At 43.5% G+C, this 27,575-nt stretch overlaps 1 protein-coding gene and 1 pseudogene across 3 annotated transcripts in view; one reads left to right on the top strand and one right to left on the bottom strand.

Moving 5' to 3' along the window:
- Sqor (sulfide quinone oxidoreductase) overlaps nucleotides 1-27,575 on the top strand; it is a 47,712-nt gene that overhangs the window by 9,360 nt on the left and 10,777 nt on the right. For all 3 annotated transcript variants that reach the window (NM_001437818.1, NM_001437819.1, NM_001047913.3), the window contains 3 exon segments: nucleotides 13,942-14,192; nucleotides 16,378-16,548; nucleotides 21,161-21,214. In NM_001437818.1, coding sequence (NP_001424747.1) covers nucleotides 13,959-14,192; nucleotides 16,378-16,548; nucleotides 21,161-21,214 — 459 coding nt within the window. In that variant the 5' untranslated portion in view covers nucleotides 13,942-13,958.
- Nucleotides 7,834-7,909, bottom strand: LOC147995658 (U2 spliceosomal RNA; annotated as a pseudogene).

Below are 27,575 nucleotides of genomic sequence, written 5' to 3' on the forward strand. Positions count from 1 at the left end.
ATACGCTTTTCATCTGGTGGAGTGATTGGCACATGCATGTTAATATAGGTATATTGAAACACACCCAGAATTTGTTTTTTATCAAGTGCAGAAAGCACCATGGATCACAAAGGGACTGTCGAGAAGGAAGACATTTTTATTCACAGTTCTCAAGAGACCAGCAGCAGGGCATCCGTGTCGGATCTCGTGAGAAGCACCTAGGGCCTGTCGGAAGACAGAAATGGGAAGAAAAAGCCTAAGCAAGAGCCTGTGTTGTGAGGCAGGCAGAAACGCTGCCCCGGGGCAGGACTGAGCAGTGGGGATTCTGTGTACCCTGAGTGTAGAGACTGCTTCTGGTTGTCTGGTGGCTAGTGCCAATGCGATTATACAAATATTATAGAATGATTATTATGTGAATTTCTATAATGATTATATGATTGATTATGTGAATGTAAAAGCCAGACAGATAAGGTGGCTTATAGGCTTACAAGTGAAAGGTATGAGGGCAGGCCAGACCTTCACTGTCTGATGTTAGCTGGGCCTGAGACAGACAGTCTGTGTAGTAATTAACCAGGCCTCAAATGTCAGTTTCTCATAAGCACAGGAAATAAATATGGTAGCTAATACAGTAGGACTCAGAATATCTCCAGGAAGGGGAAGCAGTCTGTCTGCTGTCTTGTCGGAACCACGTCTATTGCCACGAATACCTACAGTACCTCAGGAGAAATGGGGCCGTGTGAGGGAAGCAGTGCTGGGCAGCTCCTTAGTGCTCCTGCCTGCAGCGCTGTCCTCGGGACAGTGGCATTTCCTTCTTAAGGGTGTTGAATTGGGCCTTCTCTGCCATCACATTTGGTGGCAGTCATTTATATTTGTCAGCTTTACTGAGCCATGCCGTGGGTGCCTAGATGTTTGGTCAAACTGTATTCCGCTGTGATTGTGAAGGTATTTATGGATTAAACGAAGGTTAACGTGGTAACTAGACAACTCAGATTGCCTGCCCTTCCTTGTGTGACAGGGGCTCATCCAAACAAAAGGCTGACCCACCTTTGAGCAGGACAGAATTGCTGTCTGAGTGCTATTCTGTGGGACATTGTTCTGCCTGTGAGGCCCATTTAAAACACGGCCTTTTCTTCCTTCCTGGATGGGTCTTTGAATCAGAACTTTGTCATAGGCCAGAGGTGACTCGGTCTTTGGCTGACTAAAGAGCCTGGGGCCTGTAGTGGGTTGAAGGAAAACGTCTCCCACACTCAGGAGTGTGAACCCTCAGTTCACAGGGGGGTGCCACTCTGAGGTATAGGAAGTGTGGTCTTTTTTTTTTTAATTTTTTTTTATCTTTTTTTTTAATTTAGAGAATACTTTATTAGTTTTTGTAATCAAACCCACGTATATAAGACCTTACATATTTAATACAGTGTGTTACCCCTGTACAAATGGAAAAAACTTAAGTTCAACATTTCTAGACCAATATGGCTGTTAATTTCTGTACAGTGCCAACTCAACACAGTAAACGGGGATACTTTTTTCGAAAGTTGACAGCACAGGTAAAGTTTCAAAAAATTCAAATTATATATCTATATATATATTTATATTTATATAAAAAGACCAATAATAGCAGTGTGTTATGCATCAACAGCAGCAACAGCTTTTCCAGGTTCTGCAGTCATCTGAACAAAACTGTAGAGACATCCAGCACACTCCATTAAAAAAAAAAAAAGTAAAAAAACAAAACCCGAGAAAACAGCACAGTTCTGTTACTCTTGTGGTACCTGGCACCATTTTTTTTTTAAATTAGCTTCTCAATCATCATCTGGAAAGAAAACATTCTGAGCAACATCATTAAAAACAGCTCTGATAAAGCACGGTCACTACTACGTATCATAAAGCAGGTACAAGCTATTTTACATCCACAGAGGTATGATACAGTACTGTCCTACATCTATAATACTAGAGGATACAATTTAAAAGGCATTATTTGAGACTTGATTCTACTTTTCCAGCAGAGGGCCCAAAGGATGGTGTGACACTGCTTTGTAAAGAAACATACTCTAGACAGGATTTCCTTTCACTAGTGGCACACTTCTAAGGATTCATTCTCTCCATGAATGTCAGCTAAAACCGTTATTAAAAAAATGAAATATCCCTAGAACAAAACCGTATAACCACCGGATTCACATGAAGATGACCTAGTGGAGACAAGCTGGACCTCACCTTACCAACAAGCTATCAAATCTGTTATGTTAAAACAGTGAGACCTCCAAGGAAGGAGATGCCAAGTAGTGCTTCAAAGCTTCGGACCACAATCAAACACAGCATCCTTTTCAACAGAAGCAGAAGCTCATCTGAATATGCTCATGGATGCTGACATCAACATTTAATCATCTCCTCACTCATCCAGGAAGAGGGGGAGATCAGTTACTACTGTACTTTATTGTGTTCAACCAAATCACCATGTTACAAAAATAGCAAGCTGCCATAATAAAAAATAAGGCTCCTCTATCCAGCACCAGATAGCATCATTTTACTTTCAAGCCTAGAAATTGCACACTTGTATATAAACCAATCGAAGATGAGGATTGAGAGTTCATCTTGGTGGATTTTTCCTTTGATGAATATGAAGTGTCCTTCCTTATCTTTTTTGATGACTTTTAATTGAAAATTGATTTTATTTGATATTAGAATGGCTACTCCAGCTTGCTTCTTCTGACCATTTGCTTGGAAAGTTGTTTTCCAGCCTTTCACTCTGAGGTAGTGTCTGTCTTTGTCTCTGAAGTGTGTTTCCTGTAGGTAGCAGAATGCAGGGTCCTCATTGCGTATCCAGTTTGTTAATCTATGTCTTTTTATTGGGGAGTTGAGGCCATTGATGTTGAGAGATATTAAGGAATAGTGATTATTGCTTCCTGTTATATTCATATTTGGATGTGAGGTTATGTTTGTGTGCTTTCATTCTCTTTGTTTTGTTGCCAAGACGATTAGTTTCTTGCTTCTTCTAGGGTATAGCTTGCCTCCTTATGTTGGGCTTTACCCTTTATTATCCTTTGTAGTGCTGGATTTGTAGAAAGATATTGTGTAAATTTGGTTTTGTCATGGAATATCTTGGTTTCTCCATCTATGTTAATTGAGAGTTTTGCAGGATACAGTAACCTGGGCTGGCATTTGTGTTCTCTTAGGGTCTGTATGACATCTGTCCAGGATCTTCTGGCCTTCATAGTTTCTGGCGAAAAGTCTGGTGTGATTCTGATAGGTCTGCCTTTATATGTTACTTGACCTTTTTCCCTTACTGCTTTTAATATTCTTTCTTTATTTTGTGCGTTTGGTGTTTTGACAATTATGTGACGGGAGGTGTTTCTTTTCTGGTCCAATCTATTTGGAGTTCTGTAGGCTTCTTGTATGCCTATGGGTATCTCTTTTTTTAGGTTAGGGAAGTTTTCTTCTATGATTTTGTTGAAGATATTTACTGGTCCTTTGAGCTGGGAGTCTTCACTCTCTTCTATACCTATTATCCTTAGGTTTGATCTTCTCATTGAGTCCTGGATTTCCTGTATGTTTTGGACCAGTAGCTTTTTCTGCTTTACATTATCTTTGACAGTTGAGTCAATGATTTCTATGGAATCTTCTGCTCCCGAGATTCTCTCTTCCATCTCTTGTATTCTGTTGGTGAAGCTTGTATCTACAGCTCCTTGTCTTTTCTTTTGATTTTCTATGTCCAGGGTTGTTTCCATGTGTTCTTTCTTGATTGCTTCTATTTCCATTTTTAATTCCTTCAACTGTTTGATTGTGTTTTCCTGGAATTCTTTCAGGGATTTTTGCGATTCCTCTCTGTAGGCTTCTACTTGTTCTCTAAGGGAGTTCTTTATGTCTTTCTTGAAGTCCTCCAGCATCATGATCAAATATGATTTTGAAACTAGATCTTGCTTTTCTGGTGTGTTTGGATATTCCGTGTTTGCTTTGGTGGGAGAATTGGGCTCCGATGATGCCATGTAGTCTTGGTTTCTGTTGCTTGGGTTCCTTCGCTTGCCTCTCGCCATCAGATTATCTCTAGTGTTACTTTGTTCTGCTATTTCTGACCGTGGCTAGACTGTCCTATAAGCCTGTGTGTCAGGAGTGCTGTAGACCTGTTTTCCTGTTTTCTTTCAGCCAGTTATGGGGACAGAGTGTTCTGCTTTCGGGCGTGTAGTTTTTCCTCTCTACAGGTCTTCAGCTGTTCCTGTGGGCCTGTGTCTTGAGTTCACCAGGCAGGTTTCTTGCAGGGGAAAAGTTGGTCCTACCTGCAGTTCCAAGGCTCAAGTTTGCTCGCGGGGTACTGCCTAAGTCCTCTCCGCGGCGGCAGCAACCGGGAAGATCTGCGCCGCTCTTTCCGGGAGCCTCCGTGCACCAGGGTTCCAGATGGCGTTTGGTGTTTTCCTCTGGCGTCTGGATGTGCACAGAGTGCAGTCTCTTCTGGTTTCCCAGGCGTGTCCGCCTGTCTGAAGGTTCAGCTCTCCCTCCCACGGGATTTGGGTGCAGAGAACTGTTTATCCGGTCTGTTTTCTTCAGGTTCTGGCGGTGTCTCAGGCGCAGGGATCCTGCCGCCCCTGGGCCCTCCCCTACGGGAACCCAGAGGTCTTATACAGTTGCCTCTTGGGCCAGGGATGTGGGCAGGGGTGGGCAGTGTTGGTGGTCTCCTCTGCTCTGCAGCCTCAGGAGTGCCCACCTGATCAGGCGGTGAGGTCTCTCTCCCCGGAAGTGTGGTCTTGATGGAGGACGTGTATCACTGGGGTGGGCTTTGAGAGTGTATAACCCTCCCTACTTCCAGTTTACTCTCTCTGCTTCATGCTTGTGGTTGAAGACCTGAGTTCTTAGCTTCCTGCTTTGACTTCCATAGCTGCCTGCTGCTGTGCCTTCTGCCATGTTGGGCTCTTATCCCCCTGGAATTATAATTCCAGATAAACTCCTTTCCATAAACTTCCTTGGTCATAGCACTTTACAGAGCAACACAAAAGCAATTAACACAGTCATATGAGCTATTTCCCAGAAGCACATGGTAGGGCATGTGGGACAGTTTTGTGCTGGATTCCTCCCTAGCTTTAAAAATCTCCTCCCTATGAATGTTGGTCTGGCTCTGAATTGGCTGTGTGACCTTGAGGATAGAACTACTTTCCTTCAGCCTCAATTCTGCCAGCTAGAAAATGGTCCTAGCACCCACCTGAGCATCCAGCAGTGTATCTGGCATGTAGAAGTTGTGTCTATGTCAGTAATGAGATAGTTTTATGTTAAGGATTGTGACCTAGTTTCAGATTGTTCAGGAAAACATTCTATGTATCTGCATGCTGATGGAGGGAGTAGGAAGGGCAAAGGTCAGGACTGGTGTAAAGAGGGGCAGCTTCAGGGAACCTCTGAGCAGCAGTCGAGTAGGGTGTAGTAGAGGAGACTGTGGTCCCTAGAGACAGCTTTGCTGAGAAGTGAGTGAAATCTCTGCTTCAGAGTCTCCACCCTACAGGGCAAGCCAGGGTGCCAGAGAGGGAAAGATGGCCTCCAGCCAGGGAGATCTCTACATATGTATTTCTGAAAAATCACCTAAAAGAGATCTCCAAAGAAAAAGTGCTGGATTTCCAAGGATCTATCTGTGCATTTGTTAGAATTTATTCCCCCATTCAATGTAAATATTAAACATTGAGTCTAAATTTATATTCTAAGTTTTAGATTCCTAAATTATTTCAGTTTCAAGCTTGTCTTAGGGTTTTACTGCTGTGACTAGATACCGTTGCCAAGGCATCTCTTTTTTTTTTTTTTTTTTTTTTTAAAAAAAGAACATTGCAAATTTATTTTATGAGTCCACAATCACAATGATAACAAAACCTCACAACAGACAAAGAAAGTAACAGACCAATTTTCTTTATGGACATAGATGAAAAAAATTCCATAAAATACATGCAAAGACATCTATGAATACATATAGAAGATCATGTAGCTTGACTCAGTAGGATTCATTCCCAGCCAAGGCATCTCTTATAAGGACAACATTTAATTGGAGCTGGCTTACAGGTTCAGAGGTTCAGTCCATTATTATCAACGTAGGAACATGGCAGCATCCAGGCAGGGATGATACAGGCAGAGCTGAGAGTTCTACATCTTCATCTGAAGGCTGTTAGCAGAACACTGGCTTCCAGACAGCTAGGATGAAGGTCTTATAGCCCACACCCAAAGTGACACACTTCCTCCAACGAGGCCACACCTACTTCAACAAGGCCACACCCTCTTACAGTGCCACTCCCCGGCCAAGCATATACAAACCATAACAAAGCCCATAAATAGATAATCTGCCCTGCATAAAAGCCTGCCTCTGGCCTGGTGTGGTGGTGCATGCCTTTAGGCTTAGGACTCTAGAGGCAGAGGTGGGTGAATTCTATGAGTTCAAGGCCAGCCTGATCTATTTTGTGAGTTCTAGGCCAGCTAGGGCTACATAAAAGAAACCTTGTCTCAAGAAAACAAGACAAAAATTAAAGGTTTTCTACTTTGTGAGGATATGTGTATGCATATGTGTATCTGGGTATATGTGAGTTTATGAATGTTGTGTTTATGTGTAATGTGTACACATATATGTGTATGAGTATGTGTGCCTATATGTTTGTTTGGTCTGTATGTATGTGTGTATGAGTGTATGTATGCATATGTGTGTGTGTTTTGTGTATGTATGTATATAATTGTGTGTGTATGTGTGGTGTGATTGTATGTGTGTATAATTGCATGTGTGAATATGCCTGTGTATGAATTTAGAATGTGTTACTCTTCTCTGCCAGGGCCTACAGGGTGTGAGTTCTGAGTCCTGAACCTGGAGAAGTTCCAGTCTGGGATGTTTCTCTTTCTGGGTTGGACTGTTGACTTCTGCAGATACCTGCACTGTTGCTGCAGAGGACATTCAGAAAGAATCACTCTTCATAAAGGAATCCATTCTAGATCTGGCCCTACTGCTTACACCACGGGACTAGGAAAAAATACTGCCCTCTCTGAGCCTCCACTTCTACATTAGTTCAATGTTTTTGCAACCCCAGCATCGACTCCATTGTGGACATTGTGATGAACAGTTTTAAGTTGTGTTGCCAGGACTCATATCAGTATTCTCTTGCAATAACTTCAAATATGCCCAGAGTTTAACTTTTAGTGATAAAAGCCTGCCACCTCCTTGCACAGTTTTGGACTTGACCTGACTAGTTGCCATGAGGGAATGAAGATGTGGCAGACACAGAGAAGCTGGGATTCGATGGGCTTTGCTCATCCTGGTGGAGAAGCCACAACACTCTGAAGCTTTGTGTGCTCATACCCACAACTGAATGTGAAGGTGGGGTATCACACAGATACACAGGCAGGGTTATTATGTATAGTGGAACTAGGAGGCAGGAGTATTATCTGTAGGGGAGCAGTCTTCAGGCTGTAAACATCCGAGGAATAAAGCATTGGTGAACATTTTTTGCACCATCAACATTCACACTCAGATCTGAGGAGGGCTTCGCCATCACTCTGACTGAGCCTCACTTGGAGAGTCCTGTGGGGCCGAGGCATTGGTCTTTGATGCATCCATACTCATGTCAAATCGCTCAGGATGTTACTTGATCCCTACAAAAGGCTGATGTCCGCTCTAGCACACCATTTCCTGTTTCTTCATTTACTTATCCATCCGGCTTTTCATTGTTTGCTTCCAAACACATACAAAACCAGACTTATGGTCATAAGGAGCACCCATGCAGATCCCCCAATTAACTTCACATTCTTACCTCATGGGCCTTGCTTTCTCTCCCCTCTCCCATCAAGTCCTATCTACTGCAGTATCTTCAAGGGAATTTCAGGCCATTTCAATCGTAATAAATTCAGTACTATTTCTAAGAGTCAGGGATGCTTAAAAGTTATATTAATATTGTTACTACACTTGATCTTAGCCAAAAGGTCAAGAAGCAATTATATTAATACTGTTATTTCACCTTGTTACAACATCTAAAGCTTAGATTCTTTTTTTTTCAATGCACTTAGTAAGTTAAAATTTCATGTCACAGATCTTTCTTCAGTATTTGGAATACAATCCTGCTGCTTTCTATGAAAATAAAATTCTGCCAGTGGGCATTTTTTAAATCTGAGTTATCGAAGAGTCAGTTTGGATGGCTCCAAGCTAGAAGAGCTGGTGGACCTTACATCAAGAATGCTGTAGATAATACTTGCTGGGGCACCAGCTCTGTGTGAGCTCAGCTAGGCATTCTGGCTGCTCTCATCCCCGTGAGAGGTGTGTCAAGTGACAACTCTGAGGACCTTTGGCCACAGGCAGTCTGTACTGTTTGTTCAGGAAGGGCCAGCTGTAAAAAGGTTGCCAGTAAGAGATGGAAGGAAGGACGTCCAGGCAGCTGTTGGCCAACAACGCCTTGGCCAGCAGGGGCTGTTCTGCGTCCATGTGTCTAGGTCCATCTTTAGAAGGAGGAACTCAGTTGATTTAGGACCAACCGAGGAGGGATGTTTATCTAGCTTAAAAGCATAGTATCATTTAATTGAAAACGATATTGAATGTGCCACTTGCAAATGGAAGTTAAGTGAGTCTTATTTATTGATTTGTTAAAGTGTGTCTCTCACTTTATAAGAATGTAGTGACTCAGTGGCTGCTTCATTCTGTAACATTGATAGCTAAGACATTTAATAACAAGTGCACAGGGTCCAGGCTGTTTTTGGGGGAGATTGAGAAGCTTGTTAGATTTATGTTGTTCTAACTTGTTGACAGGACTGTCCATTTTTTCTCTGCTGGCTTCAGGGCTAAGTTTGGCCTTCCTTTTTTTTTTTTTTTTTTTTTTTTTTTTTTCTTTTCGATCTTCTAGTCAAGATTGTGTTGTCGTCACTTCCTGATGTCCTGATTGTTGCATTTTATTTGGTTTAGGTCAATGTCAGAACTCCATGTGGGCTCCTCAGTGGTGTTTTCTGACATGGCTTCTAATGACAAATGTCTGTTTTTGCTTAGCAACACCAATCCATTCTTTGATAACAATAGAATATTTCAACAATTCAATAAAACATTTATGTCAACATTAAAAGTTCTAGTCTCGCCCCCCCCCATGCCATCTTCACTTTAGATTCCCCTCAACAGACGATGCCCCACCCACTGTTTGGTGGATACAAAAATTGGAACTTCCTGTGATGAACCTGCAGGTTTAATAACTATCTAGAACTTCTCAGAGAGCTCAGGAACCCGCGTGGCTGGCATTTACTGGTTTATTATAAAGGACACAGAGTGCCTGGGTGGAAGGTATTGGGAGCACAGTGCTTCTGTGCCGTCTTTGGACATGCCAGGGTCCCAGAGCTGCTGTGTCTGTAGCCATAGGGAAACTTATTCAGGATTTTCACTAGAACCCACTCTCTAGCCTCACTGCTCCTTCCTTCTTGTGGGTCAAAGGGTGGGGCTCGAAATCTCAACCCTGTAATAGCAATCATGTTTGGCTTTTCTGGTCTCGAGTTGAGTCTAGGGGGTCCTACTGTGAATCACCCCGATGTTGCAAAGTCAGAAAATGTTAAGGTTGGAAGGAGCTTTGAATGTGGAATTAAAGTCACACATGCATGCATGTGCACACATCCATGCATTCACACACAGGTGTTCACACATGCTAGTGTACTACAGTTCTAAGATGGGATATTAAATATCATGCTTATGGAAGCCACTGGCTTCTTCCTAGCCTTTGACAATGTTCCAGGCTTCTTCATTTACAATGCTGGATGAAGGTTCTGTTTTTTTTTTTTTTTAAATTTGATGTTATATAACTAGAGTAAAAAGGATGTGGAGACTTCAAGTATTTTAGGGCATGAGACATTTACCCTAGTGTATTTGTGGTTTTGGAGTTGTGTATTTTAAGGTAGAATGTGACTCTAACAGCTGGAGCACTCTGCTGTTCATTAATGACGTTGGAAAGAAAAACTAGCTTGGAAGGCATTGTGCTTAGAAACACTGAACCCAGAAATGGGCTATTGGTAAACATTGAAATAAAACAAATGTAGCTTTCTTGGCTGAGCAAGGGATACATGTGCAAGTTTCAAAGAACTGAGGTCAAATAACTCATGCTGGAGTGGCTGAAAACCAGAAATGTAGTTCTGCCTTCTTTTGGGTTGCCTTTAAAAAAAAAAAAGCAAATGGAATGAAACAAAACTCTTCCAGTGGATCTGAGCTGCACTGTGGGAGCAATAGAAAATGGTTTCCCCTTCTGGGAAATTGTGGGAAATAATTTTTCTCCGTTTAACATTATCAATCAGTTCCATCCCTGTGATGAAAACCTCAGACGATCTAACAGCTCACGCTTCCAGGGGTCTCTATCAGTCGTCACTTGGCCTCACTGTGTTAGGTCTGTGCTAAGGCAGAACATCTGCTTGATGGAGGACTGTTCACCTCACGGTAGCAGAGAGACAGGGGTATGTGTGGAGGGTATAGGGATCAGGATCCCAAGGTCCTCTTCAGGTGCACACTTTCTTTTACCTAACTTCCTCCAACAAGGTCTCACCTCCTAAACTACCACCACGTGCCAATAGTGACAACAGATTAAGACCAAGCTTTAGTACTGGGGATTTGGGGACCTTCAGGATCGAACAGGTATGTGCAACGTGCACCCCAGAGACATGCATCCCAGGATAGCTATGAATATGGCCTGACCCATTTGTAGGTGACAAACCACATATCACAATGTGAAAAGCTTGGCTGCTCCTGATAAGCCACGACAGTGCTGATACGTACTTGTCCTGAGGACCACAGATACAGGATAATACAGTGGCTTGAAGAAGAAGTCCAGGAGCTAAGCCACTCTGCCACTTTTGGGAGAGTTACAGAAATATTATTATTATTATTATTATTATTATTATTATTATTATTATTTTATCACCTGTCCATTAGGATAGTATAGACCATTCAGAAGTTAAATGCTGACAGAAAAGACGTCACCAATGTCATTGAAATGAATATGTTATTCTCAAATAGGTAGTTAGTATAACATCTATAAAATACAGAAAACCAGAAAAAAAATCACAATCATTTATTATTCTAAAACTCAGAGAAGTGTTACTTACTTAATGTAACATTTTGACTGTTTTTCTTTTTTTTTTTTTTTTTGGTTCTTTTTTTCGGAGCTGGGGACCGAACCCAGGGCCTGCCTTGCGCTTCCTAGGTAAGCGCTCTACCACTGAGCTAAATCCCCAGCCCCTGTTTTTCTTTTTATAATACATTTTCCCTTACTTTGTTGGGATAACATATATATTTAATATGCCATGATGTAATATGTTCGCTTGGATCCAAACCATAAACATTTGATAGATTCTTTGAATACATTAGAGGATTTCATCAGTCATTGTTATAAACAGATTTTACCCAAGCTTTCCTTAATATTCAATAATCAGAGCACTGTTTGTCCCCATATAAAACTAAAGTGATCATCAATTAACGTCTGTGGAAACAGTGAAGGGCTAGGACTGCCTCAGCCTGCGCGGAGTCTGATGTTTGTCCTACGATTATCAGTACTGACCCACAAACTGTTAGCAGAGGGCTGGGCATTTTGTGAACAAGCATGCTGCAGACATTTGCAATACTGTCCTCTTCTTCCACAGTAGAGGTTTCTTCCTCAGAAGTGCAGCGGGAGGGGAGGGCAGGGTTGATCCTGGAGAGCAGTCCCATTGCTTTTAGACTGGAGACAGTGATGTGCAGGCCCGCTCTGCTTTCCCTGGCCTTGGATTGGAAAGTGTGAGGTGTGCTCATCTTCACCGAAGCTCTGCAGCTGAGCTAACACTGATTAGACTGGCATCTGCTCCCCTGGCCCACACCGTTTCCTCCTATAAGATCTCCCCTGCTCCTTCTCTGTCCTTCTGTCTCTGTCTGTCTGTCTGTCTGTTGGACTTTTAATATATAAGCTGTCCTTCCAGGCACTCCTGGACCTGGAGGCGTTCTCTCTCTCTCTCTCTCTCTCTCTCTCTCTCTCTCTCTCTCTCTCTCTCTCTGTCTCTGTCTCTCTGTCTCTGTCTCTCTCTGTCTCTGTCTCTGTCTCTCTCTGTCTCTCTCTCTCTCTCTCTCTCTCTCTCTCTCTCTGGTATAATTAAGTCAGTGATGTTACTCAGAAGTTAATGATGTTAGTGGCTAGGAATCTTACTCCTCAGGGAGAGTTTGTATTTTAATAGAGGGTTCTTAGACCCCGGTTAAAGTCACAGGGCTGAAACTGATAGGAATATCTGGGGTACCGTGGTACCCAAAGTCTGGACCTCTATGTCATACAAGTCAGTGATGGCCTTCATGCAAGGCCAGTGCTATGCATGGGGGCACAGGGCAGCTCTTTTTTTTTTTTATAAGTAGAAAGGTTTATTTGGGCTCATACTTCGGCAATTTCAGTCTGTGATAATGTCATTCCATACTTCTGACCCAATCGTAAGGCTGCTCACCACGGTAAGAGTGCGTGACGGAGCAACAGGGCTTACTCCATCAGGTAGAAAGTAAAAGCAAAGAGCTAGCCAAGACTGGTGTTTGTCAGCATGTCCCAGTGCCTTAAAGCACTTTCACTAGATTCCAACTCTAAGTGCTTCTTCCACCAGTCTAAAGTCAGTATATAGCTGTTACTGTGGTAATACTTCAAGGAATATTCAAAATCCTAGCCTAGCAATAGTTCATTCTGGAGCATAGTCCCTCCCCACTCCCATTTTTATCAAATTGGGTATTTTTATTTACATTTTAAATGTTATTCCCTTTTCCAGTTTCCTGTCCATCAGCCCCCTAACCCCTCTCTCTCCCCTTCTATATGGGTGTTCCCCTCCCCATCCACTGCCCATTACTGCCCCCTCAACAATCCCCTACATTGGGGGTCCAACCTTGGCAGGACCAAGGGTTTCCACAGGGAAGCTCTCGAGGAGCCTCACTGGTCTCTCCTGAGGAGCTGACTGTTCAGAGTGGCTGTTCCCCCTTCTAAGGGAAAAAGGACCTCTGGGAGAATCCTAAGGAGGAGTTGTTTGTGACATTGATGCAATAAAATACTAGTTGGCAGCGTGACCAGATTCTTTACATAGAGTACAACTCTAGGATGCCAGGCAGGGATCCCTTCATGGCTCACATTAATTATCTGCTTGAAATTGCTCTATGCACCGAAGGCCTTTGCTTGTATAGCTAATGAGTTTGATTTAACTGTGCTTCCTTGGGTAAATAGAGCAAGGGCTTTACCTGGGAGCTGAGCCACTGATGGCCATCGTCAGAGGGAACTCAGTGGCAGGAAGCAGGGCTTTTATTCAACTGTTGCTCTTTTAGCGAGGTCACAGGTATTCCTTGTGGCAAAAAGCGTTACTGGTCTCTAGGTGCAGACCTGTCTATCCACTGTAATCAGATTAAAAGCCAAAGAAGCATTTGGATGTGCCCAAGAGAATGGATGACAGTCGGAGAGAAACAATTTGTATCCGAGATGAACAAGGATGGGTAGAGATAAATGATTAGTGAGATTCTAAACAGGGAGGAGGGCTGGAGAGATGGCTAAGCACTCTTTCTGCTTTTCTAGAGGACAGAGTTCAGTTCCAAGTGTCCATATAAAAGCTCATAACCACCCATAAAAGACTGTCAAGATGGCTCAATCGATAAAGGCACTTGCTACCAAGCCTGAGGACCGGAGTTGATCCCCAGCACCCACATAGTGGAAGGAGAGAACGGAGTTGTTCTCCACAAGTTGTTCTCTACCCCTACATGGGCACACGTGGTGCACTAATGAATATAAATACTTCTTTAAACAGTCCTAGATGGCCTGACAGCAGGTGGAAAGGAAAGGAAAGGAAGGGGAAGATCAGCCATTAGGCAGCTATCAACCTATAACTCTCAGGAAGCTGGCTTCCTGGAAGGAAGTCAGACTTTAGCAAAAGACAGTAGGTACCAAATTGAGCTGATCTGATGCCAGCCTCTCTTTCCTAGGGTCACGGAATGATCTTTCCTTGGCACTTATAGTCTCATCTGCTTCCTTTTAGCCTGATCTACCCTGGTGATGGCCCCACTGGTTGCTGTTGTATCCAGTCCACGTGCCCGGCTCTTTGCTTGTTTCCTTAGGCTGGGCACTCAGCAGGCTGGACCCCTCCAATTGCATACGGGAGCCTGCTGCACAGCCAAGAACCACTATGAGGTGCTGGTACTTGGTGGGGGAAGTGGTGGGATCACCATGGCCACTCGCATGAAGAGGAGAGTTGGAGCAGAGAATGTGGCCATTGTTGAACCCAGTGAGGTAAGTGTCCCTTGGTGTATGTGAGAGCATGTGTGTGCATGTGTTAGGCTATGTGGGCACATGGATTTTATGTCTCGTGTTTAATGCTTCCCATGGGCATTAAAAAAGAGGAGGTGGCAAGGTTCTGGGAGGAGTTTGGGGAGGGGAAAGAATATGATGAAAATATATTGCATGAAAAATTCCTTAAAAATAATAATTAAAAAGAGTACTGGAGGAGAATGGAGCATCTCAAGAGCTCTAAGCTTTTGTGTCTTGTATTTCTAGCTCATTAGGGACACCACACAAGTCACTACACCATAGGTGGCTTAAAACAACGAACACATATTCCCTCAGTTTTTTGAGGCTACTGGTTCCAAACTATTGAAGGAATCAAGCTCCTACTGAAGGTCGGGTGCAAAAAATCATAGGGTTTGCTCTGCCTCCCTCCTAGGCTCCAGCAAAGATTGCTCATGGAAGAATCCTTGTTAACCCAGGTTTGCAACATCATCCACATCCATGGTCCTTGTCTTTGAGTGGTACCCTCTAGGTGTTTCTGTGTTGTGGGAATTTTCACCTTGGGGTGGACTACAGTTAGGGAAAGTTTGCTCCACCCCCATAAAGTCCCGACAATAAACCGAAGTTTGACTGCAGAAACCAATGAGTTTAGTAGGGTTACTCACAGAGTGTTGGGGAGGGACTTTGAGCAGGAGCATTGGTAATTCTAAAGCAGCTTCACTGAAAGGTCTGCATTCATCATGGATGAGGATTCCCTGTGTATTACAGAGCCCTCTCTCTAGTCCTTTACACCTGTGTACTCTAACCCCTCCCTGAGATCCCCATGGCCACGTGAAATTAGGGCAGAATTGTGTACAACTAGTTGGGTGGAGTGGCAGATGTTGTATAGTGGCTGACCCACAGTGGGTCTCCCACTGGTGCTTTTCTTTCTCATGTGCATCACTCTTCTGGGAACAGAACAACCATTTCTTTCCTTCAGATACTCATCAGGACGACCAACCCTGCTTAGTTTCCAAGATTAGACAAGATCAGGTGCTTTTTGGATGGTGTGGCTGTAGGCTGGGAAATCTTCTCTGTCCTGCCCTATAAGGAACACTCATGGGACCTTTCTTGAAAGAACTGATCATGTTAAGGCTTTGGATGACTGTTGGGGTTGCCTGATTGCTGGAGCTGATGTTTGTAGACTGAAGAAACTTTTGAGCTGGTGTTTTTGTTCCATTTTCTGTTCAAGATGGACTCAAACTTGATGAGCTCTCAAAGCTGAAGAAGACCTCTGTCCTCCTCTTAAGGGTCATAGTCATTATTGACCCTAGGGAGATCACAGACTATTCTTGTTTCTCCTTTACCATCTTCTGAGTTCTAGGCTGCTCTGGCTAGCCAATCTAACCAAATGCCAGAAACATTTTGGCAATATGGGGAGTTTCGGTTTCTTGGTCCACCCAATGAGTGAATTCTCACAGGCCATTAAATTTAACTACCCTTTGCTCTGAGCCCAGAACAATTAATTACAGTTAATATAGATTTGGGCAGCAATCCAGATGTAAAGTGAATAAATAAATAAATTAATGAAAAAATAGACTATCTGAAGCAAGATCATTGCAGAAAACTTTGAATCTGTGTTTTGTCCTATTGGCTTTGGGGGAAGAACTTCTGAGAAAGAAAGGGCAGATAAACCAGAAGCATCTGCAGTCCTTTGTGAGATCATAGTTTGAAGATAATGAGGTTTTGATAGCCCCTAGAGATACTAGTGAGCTCCCAGACTTTGCATAATCTTCACATTCTTTCAAGGAACCGTGCATTACTTTTAGGCTTAATTTTTCTTACTATCTATATACACAAATTATACACACAAGTCGATATATAAGATCTATCTATTTACATACATGTAACAATGCATAATAAACATTAAGTCAGCTTTCAGCAATAAACAATTGTGGCTAACCCAGTAGTCACTAAAGACAACTTATTATTTTGTTTTGTTGGTCTTGGAATTATTCTTTGTTGGTGACAGTCTTCCAGAGTTAATGTATTAGAAGACCCAAGAGTGAGGATTAACCATCTGCCGACTTTTCTATGTAGTGCTCTAAGGGTCAGGAGGGAATGAGTGAGAGTCTAGTTGAAATAACGTCAACTAAGATGCTTTGGATAAGGCTCAAGTGGAAACAAGCTCCCTTACTATTTTGTTTCTCAGAGGCATTTCTACCAGCCAATCTGGACACTAGTGGGTGCTGGTGCCAAAGAGCTGTCCTCATCGGACCGTTCTACACTGAGTGTGATTCCATCCGGTGTGCAGTGGATTCAAGATAGAGTGGCGGAACTGAACCCAGATCAGAACTGTATCCGCACAGACAATGGCAAGGAGGTAACCATCGGGGCTGCTGGGCTTTCTTCTTATCTGGGGGTAGCATAGCCATTTCCAAGCTCACTCCCTTGGGCTGGAAGATGGTACAGAGGCCCGTGTTTGCGATTACAGCTCTGTATTAAAAGCTGCCTGATATGGAAGCACACAGTATATGGAATAGGCAGGAGGATTGAGAGGTTCTAAATTAATAAACTAAAACAAGTATTTGTTGAGCATTCACTGCATGAATCAGTGGACCTCGTTGGTTAGTACAGCATCTTGAGACTGAATTTTTCTTGAACAAATGTTATTTCTATGTCTTGAAATAGCAGCTGCGTTTTCCCTTTCCTTTGAAGTAAGCTAGTATTTCTAACTGACATCTGGCTTTCCATAGGAGATGAGTATTAGGAAATATCTACCCTACTCACAGTCCAGGCATTCTTATAGACGGGGGAGTCATGTGACTAAGGCTTGTCCCAGCACTTAGGGAAAGTGATGGTGCCAGAAGTGAGGTTCAGAAATGCTTAACTCTAGTTAGAGATTATCTTCTACACTAGACCCACAGGGTTTCAATAACGGTGTCCTCCATATTTGATGGATTGGTTGAGAGTGCGATGGTGAGACCACAGGCCCAGTATCAAGCTGCACTTCCATGTTCTCTACCTGCTGCTCAGCCCAGAACTGTGGCTGCCAGTCAGTTCTTCAGGGAACTCACCCTTGCCACAGGCCCCTCCTAGAGCTCCCTTAGACGGAGCCCATGATGCTTTATGGCAGGGAGCAGGTTGTACAGAAGCCATACCTTTCCTCATGCCACAGGTCACCCCTGGAGGATGAAGGTTCCATTTTCTCCTTGCAGTCAGTCCTAGAACTAGCAAGGACCCCGGCAAAGCTTGCTCAATGAATGAATCTACAAACACTTTCAGTTGTTTGTGAAAAATAGAGTTATATCCAAGTAGACAGATAATAAAATCCATCCTGATCTGTACTCTGTGCCATCCAGAGTCCATACCTTGACTGTCTTGGTTCTGTAGGGAAGTCAACCATTGAAGATAGAAGGCCTGGGATCTGTGGTGATGTCCTAAAGAGAAAACGCAGGCACACTGTAATGGAAAGATGCTTTGCTCTACACATACCTTGGTGGTTTTATCAAAGTGTAATATTGATTATTTGTAAGGACTGGCCACTAACAAGGGAGGTCACTAAGAAAGAATAAAGCCCAGCTAGAAAGAAAACAACAACAACAACAACAACAACAACAAAATTCAACACCCCCCCCCCCGCAAAACAACCAAGCAAAAAACAAACAAACAAACAAACAAAAAAACCCAAACAACCCAAAGGCTCAAGCCTTTTTCCAAGCTTGCTAAGCCAAACCCCAAGGAGCCAAACCCCAAGGAACAGCAAAGCTTGTACACTTTTGAGCAGTTCCAGAGAACAACAGAAACCTTGCCAGAAGACCTAATATGGACAAGTATTCTCATTGCATACATGAGGTGGGGGTGGAGACAGGGATCCTGACACTGAGAACCTAGTAAATCAGCAGCCAAACCCTTGCAAAACTTCAGGCTCTCCAACCAAATAACTGTCACATAGTATTTAGAAATAGAAGGGTGACAACAGAAGGTTCAGTGACGACATACCTGCCCTCAGCCAGACCAAGCCGTGCTGGCTCATACTGAACACGCAGTCCATATTTCCCTTTTCAAATGTTCTTTAGAAAACAGTAACAACACTTCCTGAGCTTGTACCTGTGCGAAACAGCACTCTAAGTGCCTTACAGGTTTCCTCTCATTGAGTGCTCAAAGCAGCTCATCAAGGTAGGTACCGTTCCCATTTCACAAATGAAGAAACAGAGACATGGCTTCCTTACAAGTCTTCACTACACACCTTCTCTCTTCTAGATGCTGGTCTGAAGACTGAACTTACAATGAGAGAGTTTATCTCCTCCAGGAACTCAGTCTGATGGGAAAGATAAGGGTTTCAGAGAGTAGCACGAGAGATTACTAAGCCACAGCATGACAAGAACCAATTGGGTTTGTTAGGCTGGGGAAGGCTTGTCTAAAGGAATCCTTTTCTTAGTTAAAGGATGAGTGGGCATTAGTCAGGGTTAGAGGTTAGAGTTACATGCCGATGCCTTGGGGGCACTGGGGAGGAAGCAGAGGCATTGGAGAAAACAAGCCAGTGTGGCTAGAATAGGAGGGATAAGAAGGAAAACATTTAAGTCAGAGAAGAAATAAGGCTTGTGGTCTAGAACACAGACTCCCGAGACAGGGGCATCAGAGACACATTCTATGTCATAGCAGTACCCACAAGTCCACTTTTTTCTTTTGTTTTTTTTTTTTTGTTTTTTTTTTTTCCAGAGCTGGGGACCGAACCCAGGGCCTTGCGCTTGCTAAGCAAGCACTCTACCACTGAGCTAAATCCTCAACCCCACAAGTCCACTTTTTATCTGGTGTCTGTGGCAGGGGACAGGAAACTAAGAATAGAAGGGTTTGGGAAATTGAATCATGTTTGCTAAAGAACACTGATTAATTTATGCAGTCTGAAGAAGGCTCTCTAGGGACATGCTACAAAATTAAAACTTGAACTTAAAGGCTCCCATCTGTGGTGAAAATTGCTAAGTGGGTGACAAGAATCATAAATCCAAAAGACTCAGACAGAGTGGGAGGATGAATTAAAGCCAACAAGATACCTCCTCAGAGATGTGTACTGGTTTCTGATGCCATCAGCGTGTGTAGTGCTATGCTCAGTGAGGTCCTAGAAGAACCCTACTGAACTCACCAACTTCTCTTCCAACCTCAGAACAACACTCTACCATTTCCCCAAGTTTCTGAACCTTAGAAGTCACAAATGATATGTGGTCAGAACACCTACTGGGGCTCTTATTCTTCAGAGATGTAAAAAAAAAAGTATAATCCTCAAGATAATGAACCCCATTACAGACAGAGACACTGAGGAATTCCTGGACCTCCAAAAGGTCCACTCAATGAGGCAGGCCTGGTTGCTGTATTATCAGGGAGAGGCCTGCTGACCTATGAGCAATGACTGCTGGGTAAACAAGCCATGATGCTCTGTCTTATGAACAGAGAGTAACGATAAGCAATTTAATCTGGTCTCCTGGAGATACTGAGGAAATGAAGGAGTTCCGAGCTGTCAGTAGAGGAACAACAATATACACCCCTTTAATTTCTCAGGAAAACATATGCACATATATTTACTTACATGTGCTTGGACATATGCCGTTCAGACAAGATTGCGGGCAGCTTCATACTCTTCCAGGGAAGCCTGGCTTAGCAGGGGCCATGGAGGAGGGAGGGAGAGTTGTGAACTGACCTTGAACTCTACGTGAATTGGCACTGTGCTGACATCACTGAAAAAGGCAAACACAGCACCTGACTGTGGGAGAAAACAGTCCTGCTGCTTCTAGGCCATTCTGTTGTGTTCCCATGCCGCCTTCTTGGGTATTTTGTTCATAATAGCATTAACAATCCAAATGGCATTCCAGGTAGAGCTAACACCCAGACTCCTGTTCCCCACGCCCTTCAATGGCTGGTTTTCCTATAGAACCAAGAATGTCAAGGTTTTGACTGTGGACAGACCATAAAGATTTGGGTGGTTCCCCCCCACCCCCGTCCCCCAACCCCATTAACCTTGATAAACTTTTTTAAAAATACAACTAAAATTGTACCTTTATATATTTATCCATACAACCAGCATTGTAGGTTCTAGGGCTGCAAGAAGACACAACCTTTATCCTCTGGGAGTGTTCTGTGAGGGAGGGCATGGCCTCTGTATAACATGCTCACTGTCAAAGCATCATGGTCACTCTGCTAAGGGAGCTCTGGCAAAAGTAAGAGGCACAGGGAAGCCTGAACATGCTGGAGTCCAGTCTCCTTTATGGCAAAGTGGGTCCTCTTCAACAACTTCTCCTGCATAGAGTGGAGCATTTTTAGGTCCTGAGCCTACTCTGTTCAGCTGGGGTTTGCTCAGCTTGCTGCCGGTTCTTTTTAGTTTAATCCGAGATCAAGGGGATCCCCATCCATATCTCCTTGTGGGTTTCCTGGGCCTTACCTAATTGCTTTCCGTGTTTAGCTTTTTAAAGGGATGTCCTTACACTCCGCTCTTTGTTTCTCCCCCTCTATCTTCCCCTTGATCCTAACTGCTCATCACCGTATTTGCGGATACCATTGTCTCGGCATGAACAGTCACAATCCCTATTGAATCATCAAACATAAACAATTGTATAACAGACTTTTCAGTGACCTTCGAAGGAAGTTTCCCGATTGTGATATTGGTTCAGTTCATATCATAGATCAGGTTCATAGAAAATGACATATCAGGGAAACAAACATTCTAAAGATGATTGGCTGCCTTTTGACTAGGAAGTTGTTCGCAGTAGGCTCCAAGACCTAATGAGTTTTGAAACAGTGAAATGTGAGGCAACAGAAGGGAAAAAGGGTTGTCAACTGTCTGGAGTATCCACTCCTGCTCACCCTGCCCACCCTGTCCACCCTGTCCACCCTGCCCACCCTGCCTACCACCATCCACCCGAAGACACGTTGACAGATGGAGGCATGGTGCTGATTTTTTTGAGCATTGGTCTAACACTACATATTTTTGGTGTGTTTTGTAGATCTCCTACAGATATCTTATCATCGCTCTTGGAATCCAGCTGGACTATGAGAAGGTACAGTGTTCAGTTGTTGCTGTGCTATACACTCCAATTTAAGCTAAGACAAAACTAAGATACAGTATTCTCTCCTTGCATTCATTTGCAATTTGGAAATGATAGGGAAATGGTTCTAAGAAACCTACCCATCCCCAAAATCTAACTTATTTCTCAGATCCTTTTCTTTATGATGCACACACACACACACACACACACACACACACACACACACACACACACACACATACACACACACACACAACCTTCTTTAAGATTCTGTCAATGATAACAATGTGTTTTAGCGTTTAAGTTTCAGTACAGTTCTGTATGTCCATACCCTAATCTTATTTCTGGCAGGAACAAGCTCTTTCTGTACTCACAGGAAGCCGGCCTCGTTATGTAGGGCTCAGCTGGCCACATAAAAGAATTTGCTTTCCTTTGCAAACCAGATCTAGCTTGTGAATTCTTAAGCTGACTGTAACAGCAGAAAGTAGACACTAGTTCAGCAGACTCGGAAGCGTGCTTAGGTTTTACTGATACTTGAGTGTCTTGAAGTGACCGACGCAGTGTAAATGATACCTAGAAGTTTCTTAGATATGTTTTCAGCAGGCAGAGGGGCTATAAGTTCCCTGAGAACTGTGAGACTCAAGTTGATTTTCCCCAAACGCTCTAGGGTAATTCATTTGCTTTTGTGATTCCCAGGAGCATGTTGGGGTCTGTAGGCAAATCGTTACAGCACACAGAGCCTAGTGCTGACACAGGCTGCAGACATGTGATCCTACCTCAGCAGAGGTGGCTCAGGGAAGGTCTTTGGGGTGTGTTTATATGTGAAGAATTATGACATGCCTGGGGGAAGGGGAGAAGGTAGTGGAGATGTGTTGCGATATGTTATATGAAGGTTCTCTGAGGCTTTTTTGAATTTATAAATATATTTTTTATTATTATCTGGAATAGCAGCAATGATTACATTTGGGATACTTGATGCATATAGGAAACTGACTCTGTTATACGGTGTATGTAAGTATACAATGATCCCAGTGTAGAGCCACTTTATCTTCATGCTCAGTTTTTTTTTTTTTTATCTTTATTAACTTGAGTATTTCTTATATACATTTCGATTGCTATTCTCCTTCCCGGTTTCTGGGCCAACATCCCCCTAATCCCTCCCCCTCCTCTTTTATATGGGCTTCCCCTCCCCATTCTCCCCCCATTACCACCCTCCCCCCAACAATCACGTTCACTGGGGGTTCAGTCTTGGCAGGACCCAGGGCTTCCCCTTCCACTGGTGCTCTTACTAGGATATTCATTGCTACCTATGGGGTCAGAGTCCAGGGTCAGTCCATGTATAGTATTTAGGTAGTGGCTTAGTCCCTGGAAGCTCTGGTTGCTTGGCATTGTTGTACTTTTGGGGTCTCGAGCCCCTTCAAGCTCTTCCAGTTCTTTCTCTGATTCCTTCAACGGGGGTCCTATTCTCAGTTCAGTGGTTTGCTGCTGGCATTCGCCTCTGTATTTGCTGAATTCTGGCTGTGTCTCTCAGGAGTGATCTACATCCGGCTCCTGTCGGTCTGCACTTCTTTGCTTCATCCATCTTGTCTAATTGGGTGGCTGTATATGTATGGACCACATGTGGGGCAGGCTCTGGATGGGTGTTCCTTCTGTGTCTGTTTTAATCTTTGCCTCTCTATTCCCTGCCAAGGGTATTCTTATTCCCCTTTTAAAGAAGGAGTGAAGCATTCACATTTTGATCATCCGTCTTGAGTTTCGTTTGTTCTAGGCATCTAGGGTAATTCAAGCATTTGGGCTAATAGCCACTTATCAATGAGTGCATACCATGTGTGTTTTTCTGTGATTGGGTTACCTCACTCAGGATGATATTTTCCAGTTCCAACCATTTGCCTATGAATTTCATAAAGTCATTGTTTTTGATAGCTGAGTAATATTCCATTGTGTAGATGTACCACATTTTCTGTATCCATTCCTCTGTTGAAGGGCATCTGGGTTCTTTCCAGCTTCTGGCTATTATAAATAAGGCTGCGGTGAACATAGTGGAGCACGTGTCTTTTTTATATGTTGGGGCATCTTTTGGGTATATGCCCAAGAGAGGTATAGCTGGATCCTCAGGCAGTTCAATGTCCAATTTTCTGAGGAACCTCCAGAATGATTTCTAGAATGGTTGTACCAGTCTGCAATCCCACCAACAATGGAGGAGTTGAACCCCATTTTTTAATAGGGTATTTGTCTCCCTGTGGTCCAACTTCTTGAGTTGTTTGTATATTTTGGATATAAGCCCTCTATCTGTTGTAGGATCAGTAAAGATCTTTTCCAAATCTGTTGGTTGTTGCTTTGTCCTAACAACAATGTCCTTTGCCTTACAGAAGCTTTGCAGTTTTATGAGATCTCATTTGTCGATTCTTGATCTTAGAGCATAAGCCATTGGTGTCTTGTTCAGGAAATTTTTTCCAGTGCCCATGTGTTCGAGATGCTTCCCCACTTTTTCTTCTATTACTCTGAGTGTACCTGGTTTGATGTGGAGATCCTTGATCCACTTGGACTTAAGCTTTGTACAGGGTGATAAGCATGGATCAATCTGCATTCTTCTACATGCTGACCTCCAGTCGAACCAGCACCATTTGCTGAAAGTGTTATATTTTTTCCATTTGATGGTTTTGGTTCCTTTGTCAAAAATCAAGTGCCCATAGGTATGTGGGTTCATTTCTGGGTCTTCAATTCTATTCCACTGGTCTATCTGTCTGTCTCTGTACGCTCAGTTTTTTTTTTCTTTTTTCTTTATTAACTTGAGTATTTCTTATTTACACTTCGAGTGTTATTCCCTTTCCCGGTTTCCGGGCCAACATCCTCGCTAACCCTTCCCTCTCCCCTTCTATATGGGTGTTCCCCTCCCTATCCTCCCCCCATTGCCGCCCTCCTCCCAACAGTCACGTTCACTGGGGGTTCAGTCTTAGCAGGACCAAGGGCTTCTCCTTCCACTGGTGCTCTTACTAGGCTATTCATTGCTACCTATGAGGTTGGAGCCCAGGGTCAGTCCATCTATAGTCTTTGGGTAGTGGCTTAGTTCCTGGAAGCTCTGGTTGCTTGGCATTGTTGTTCATATGGGGTCTCGAGCCCCTTCAAGCTCTTCCAGTCCTTTCTCTTGATTCCTTCAACGGGGGTCCCATTCTCAGTTCAGTGGTTTGCTGCTGGTATTCACCTATGAATTTGCTGTATTCTGGCTGTGTCTCTCAGGAGAGATCTACATCCAGTTCCTGTCGGCCTGCACTTCTTTGCTTCATCCATCTTGTCTAATTGGGTGGCTGTATATGTATGGGCCACATGTGGGGCAGGCTCTGAATGGGTGTTCCTTCTGTGTCTGTTTTAATCTTTGCCTCCCTATTCCCTCCCAAGGGTATTCTTGTTCCTCTTTTAAAGGAGTGAAGCATTCACATTTTGATCATCCGTCTTGAGTTTCATGTGTTCTGTGCATCTAGTGTAATTCAAGCATTTGGGCTAATAGCCACTTATCAATGAGTGCATACCATGTGTGGTTTTTTATGGTTAGGTTACCTCACTCAGGATGATATTTTCCAGTTCCATCCATTTGCCTATGAATTTCATAAAGTCATTGTTTTTGATAGCTGAGTAATATTCCATTGTGTAGATGTACCACATTTTCTGTATTTATTCCTCTCTTGAATGGCATCTGAGTTCTTTCCAGCTTCTGGCTATTATAAATAAGGCTGCTATGAACATAGTGGAGCAAGTGTCTTTTTTTTTTTTTTTTCATTCTCACTGTGATGCTTTAATGCCTTGAATTCACTGAGTGTTCATTTATAAGTCCCTCCTTCTGATTGTAAATGGACAACAATCTCTGCAGGGGAAAGCATTTTGCTTTTGATAGGATTACTAACTGTACTGTGTTCTTCTTTTTTTTTTTTTATTAACTTGAGTATTTCTTATATACATTTCGAGTGTTATTCCCTTTCCCGGTTTCCGGGCAAACATCCCCCTCCCCCCTCCCCTTCCTTATGGGTGTTCCCCTCCCAACCCTCCCCCCATTGCCGCCCTCCCCCCATAGACTAGTTCACTGGGGGTTCAGTCTTAGCAGGACCCAGGGCTTCCCCTTCCACTGGTGCTCTTACTAGGATATTCATTGCTACCTATGGGGTCAGAGTCCAGGGTCAGTCCATGTATAGTCTTTAGGTAGTGGCTTAGTCCCTGGAAACTCTGGTTGCTTGGCATTGTTGTACTTTTGGGGTCTCGAGCCCCTTCAAGCTCTTCCAGTTCTTTCTCTGATTCCTTCAACAGGGGACCTATTCTCAGTTCAGTGGTTTGCTGCTGGCATTCGCCTCTGTATTTGCTGTATTCTGGCTGTGTCTCTCAGGAGCGATCTACATCGGGCTCCTGTCGGTCTGCACTTCTTTGCTTCATCCATCTTGTCTAATTGGGTGGCTGTATATGTATGGGCCACATGTGGGGCAGGCTCTGAATGGGTGTTCCTTCAGTCTCTGTTTTAATCTTTGCCTCTCCCTTCCCTGCCAAGGGTATTCTTTTTCCTCATTTAAAGAAGGAGTGAAGCATTCACATTTTGATCGTCCGTCTTGAGTTTCGTTTGTTCTAGGGATCTAGGGTAATTCAAGCATTTGGGCTAATAGCCACTTATCAATGAGTGCATACCATGTATGTCTTTCTGTGATTGGGTTAGCTCACTCAGGATGATATTTTCCAGTTCCAACCATTTTGTACGCTCAGTTTTTAAAGGCAGCCATTACTATGAAATCATCGCTAGATATCAACAGTGATATCTGTGCTAATACTCACATGCTTTCTTGTTCTGGACTGCTCCCAATTTACCCTTAACCGTTCATCTATATACTCCCTACTCAGCTTTTATAAACCATGTTTATGAAATCATTGAAGGGAACCTCTATGCTTCTTGGATTTCTCTGGCTGTATTTAAGTCTGAAAAATAAAGGGTATGAAAGTATGTGTAAATACATGGATGAGAAAAAGAAAGACTGAGAGGATTGATCCTTTAGAGCGTCCGGTGAGGTATTTTTCCTCTGTCTCAGAGATGTAGAAGCGGAGGCTGAGAGAGTCTAACTTAACTGTGGCCCGCACCCTGCTGGTACCCTTCGGTTGAAAAATTCTAGAAAACTCCCCGAGTGAGGGAAAAACAGAAGAGAAGGCAACCATCTGCAGATACGGGATCCCTGTGGAGCCCTAGGCAGGAATGTGATGGTTTTGGTCAGTCTGGATCTCCACTCTGTCTGTTGGATGTATGGGGCTCTCATGCCTGACCCAGACCAGCTGGCCCTGCTCTTTTTCATGCCAGCTCCACTGAGGCTCTTCAGCGTGGTGTCCTGCTCACTGCCCCGTCTCGAGCGACAGACAGCACACAGCCTCTCTCTGGGCTATCCAAAGACAGTTCCATTTCTTCTCTTCCCCATGCTCACACGTCTCCTTTCTGCTCCCATTCTCTCTGCCCCATAGTTTCCTGAAAGCCACACTGATGGATGAGGGAGCATAAAACACACCTCACCACCACACAGAGCTTCTGGGGAGGAATTTGGCTGCCAGGTTACAACACCCTTTCTCTTAGCAGTGGCTTTTAAGTACCAGGTAACTTACTCAGTTACAACACTGTTGAGTAGGTGGGACAGAACCTTAAATACCTTAAATATTCCAAAGTCCATGCCTTCGTTGACGACTTTATTATCTCACCAAGGGTTTGATCTGCACAACCCAAGAGGGTAATTTCTGCCTTTTGTTCTTGGCATCATGGATGAACAGCTCTTGGTCCTCCCTGCCTCTCCTCAGAAAGGCAACTGGTTCTCCCGAAGGCAGTTCTGGCTGGCATCCTGTCCTCACTGTGGAGGTGGGAAGAGTTGTATCCCAACTGCAGCCTCCTGTCCAGGGAGGTTGGGGTTGGGGGCGGGTTCTTCCATTCTCCAGCTTGACAGATGACTTCAGGGGCCTCTGCTGTGGTCTGAGCCTCTCATTCACCTGCCTGTTTGGTGTGTGAGTAATGGGGAGCTGGTGTTACTGTCATGTCTGAAGGGCTGTAGAAATGGAAAAGACCAAGGACTCCAAAAAACATTGATATAGTTTTGTTTTTTTAAATATGTAAATTTGCTTTAATCTCTAATAAATGGTAAATTTATATGTATATCAAAAGTGTGCTTATTTCTTTTTAATTTTGTGAGTTAGCATGCATCAAAATGGTTTTCACAAGGAGATCTTCATGTGTTTTTGATATTCTGACCTACATTAGTAGGCCCTTCCTTTAAATATTACTTCCTTAGGTTTTCATGTCCAGTAGACTCCATTACTTTCCTTTCCTTCCTTTCTCTCTCTTACAACCTCTTCCTTTCCTCTTATGGCT

The sequence above is a fragment of the Rattus norvegicus genome, chromosome 3 (assembly GCF_021556685.1).
Source record: "Rattus norvegicus strain SHRSP/BbbUtx chromosome 3, alternate assembly SHRSP_T2T, whole genome shotgun sequence".
Classification (NCBI taxonomy): Eukaryota; Metazoa; Chordata; class Mammalia; order Rodentia; family Muridae; genus Rattus; species Rattus norvegicus.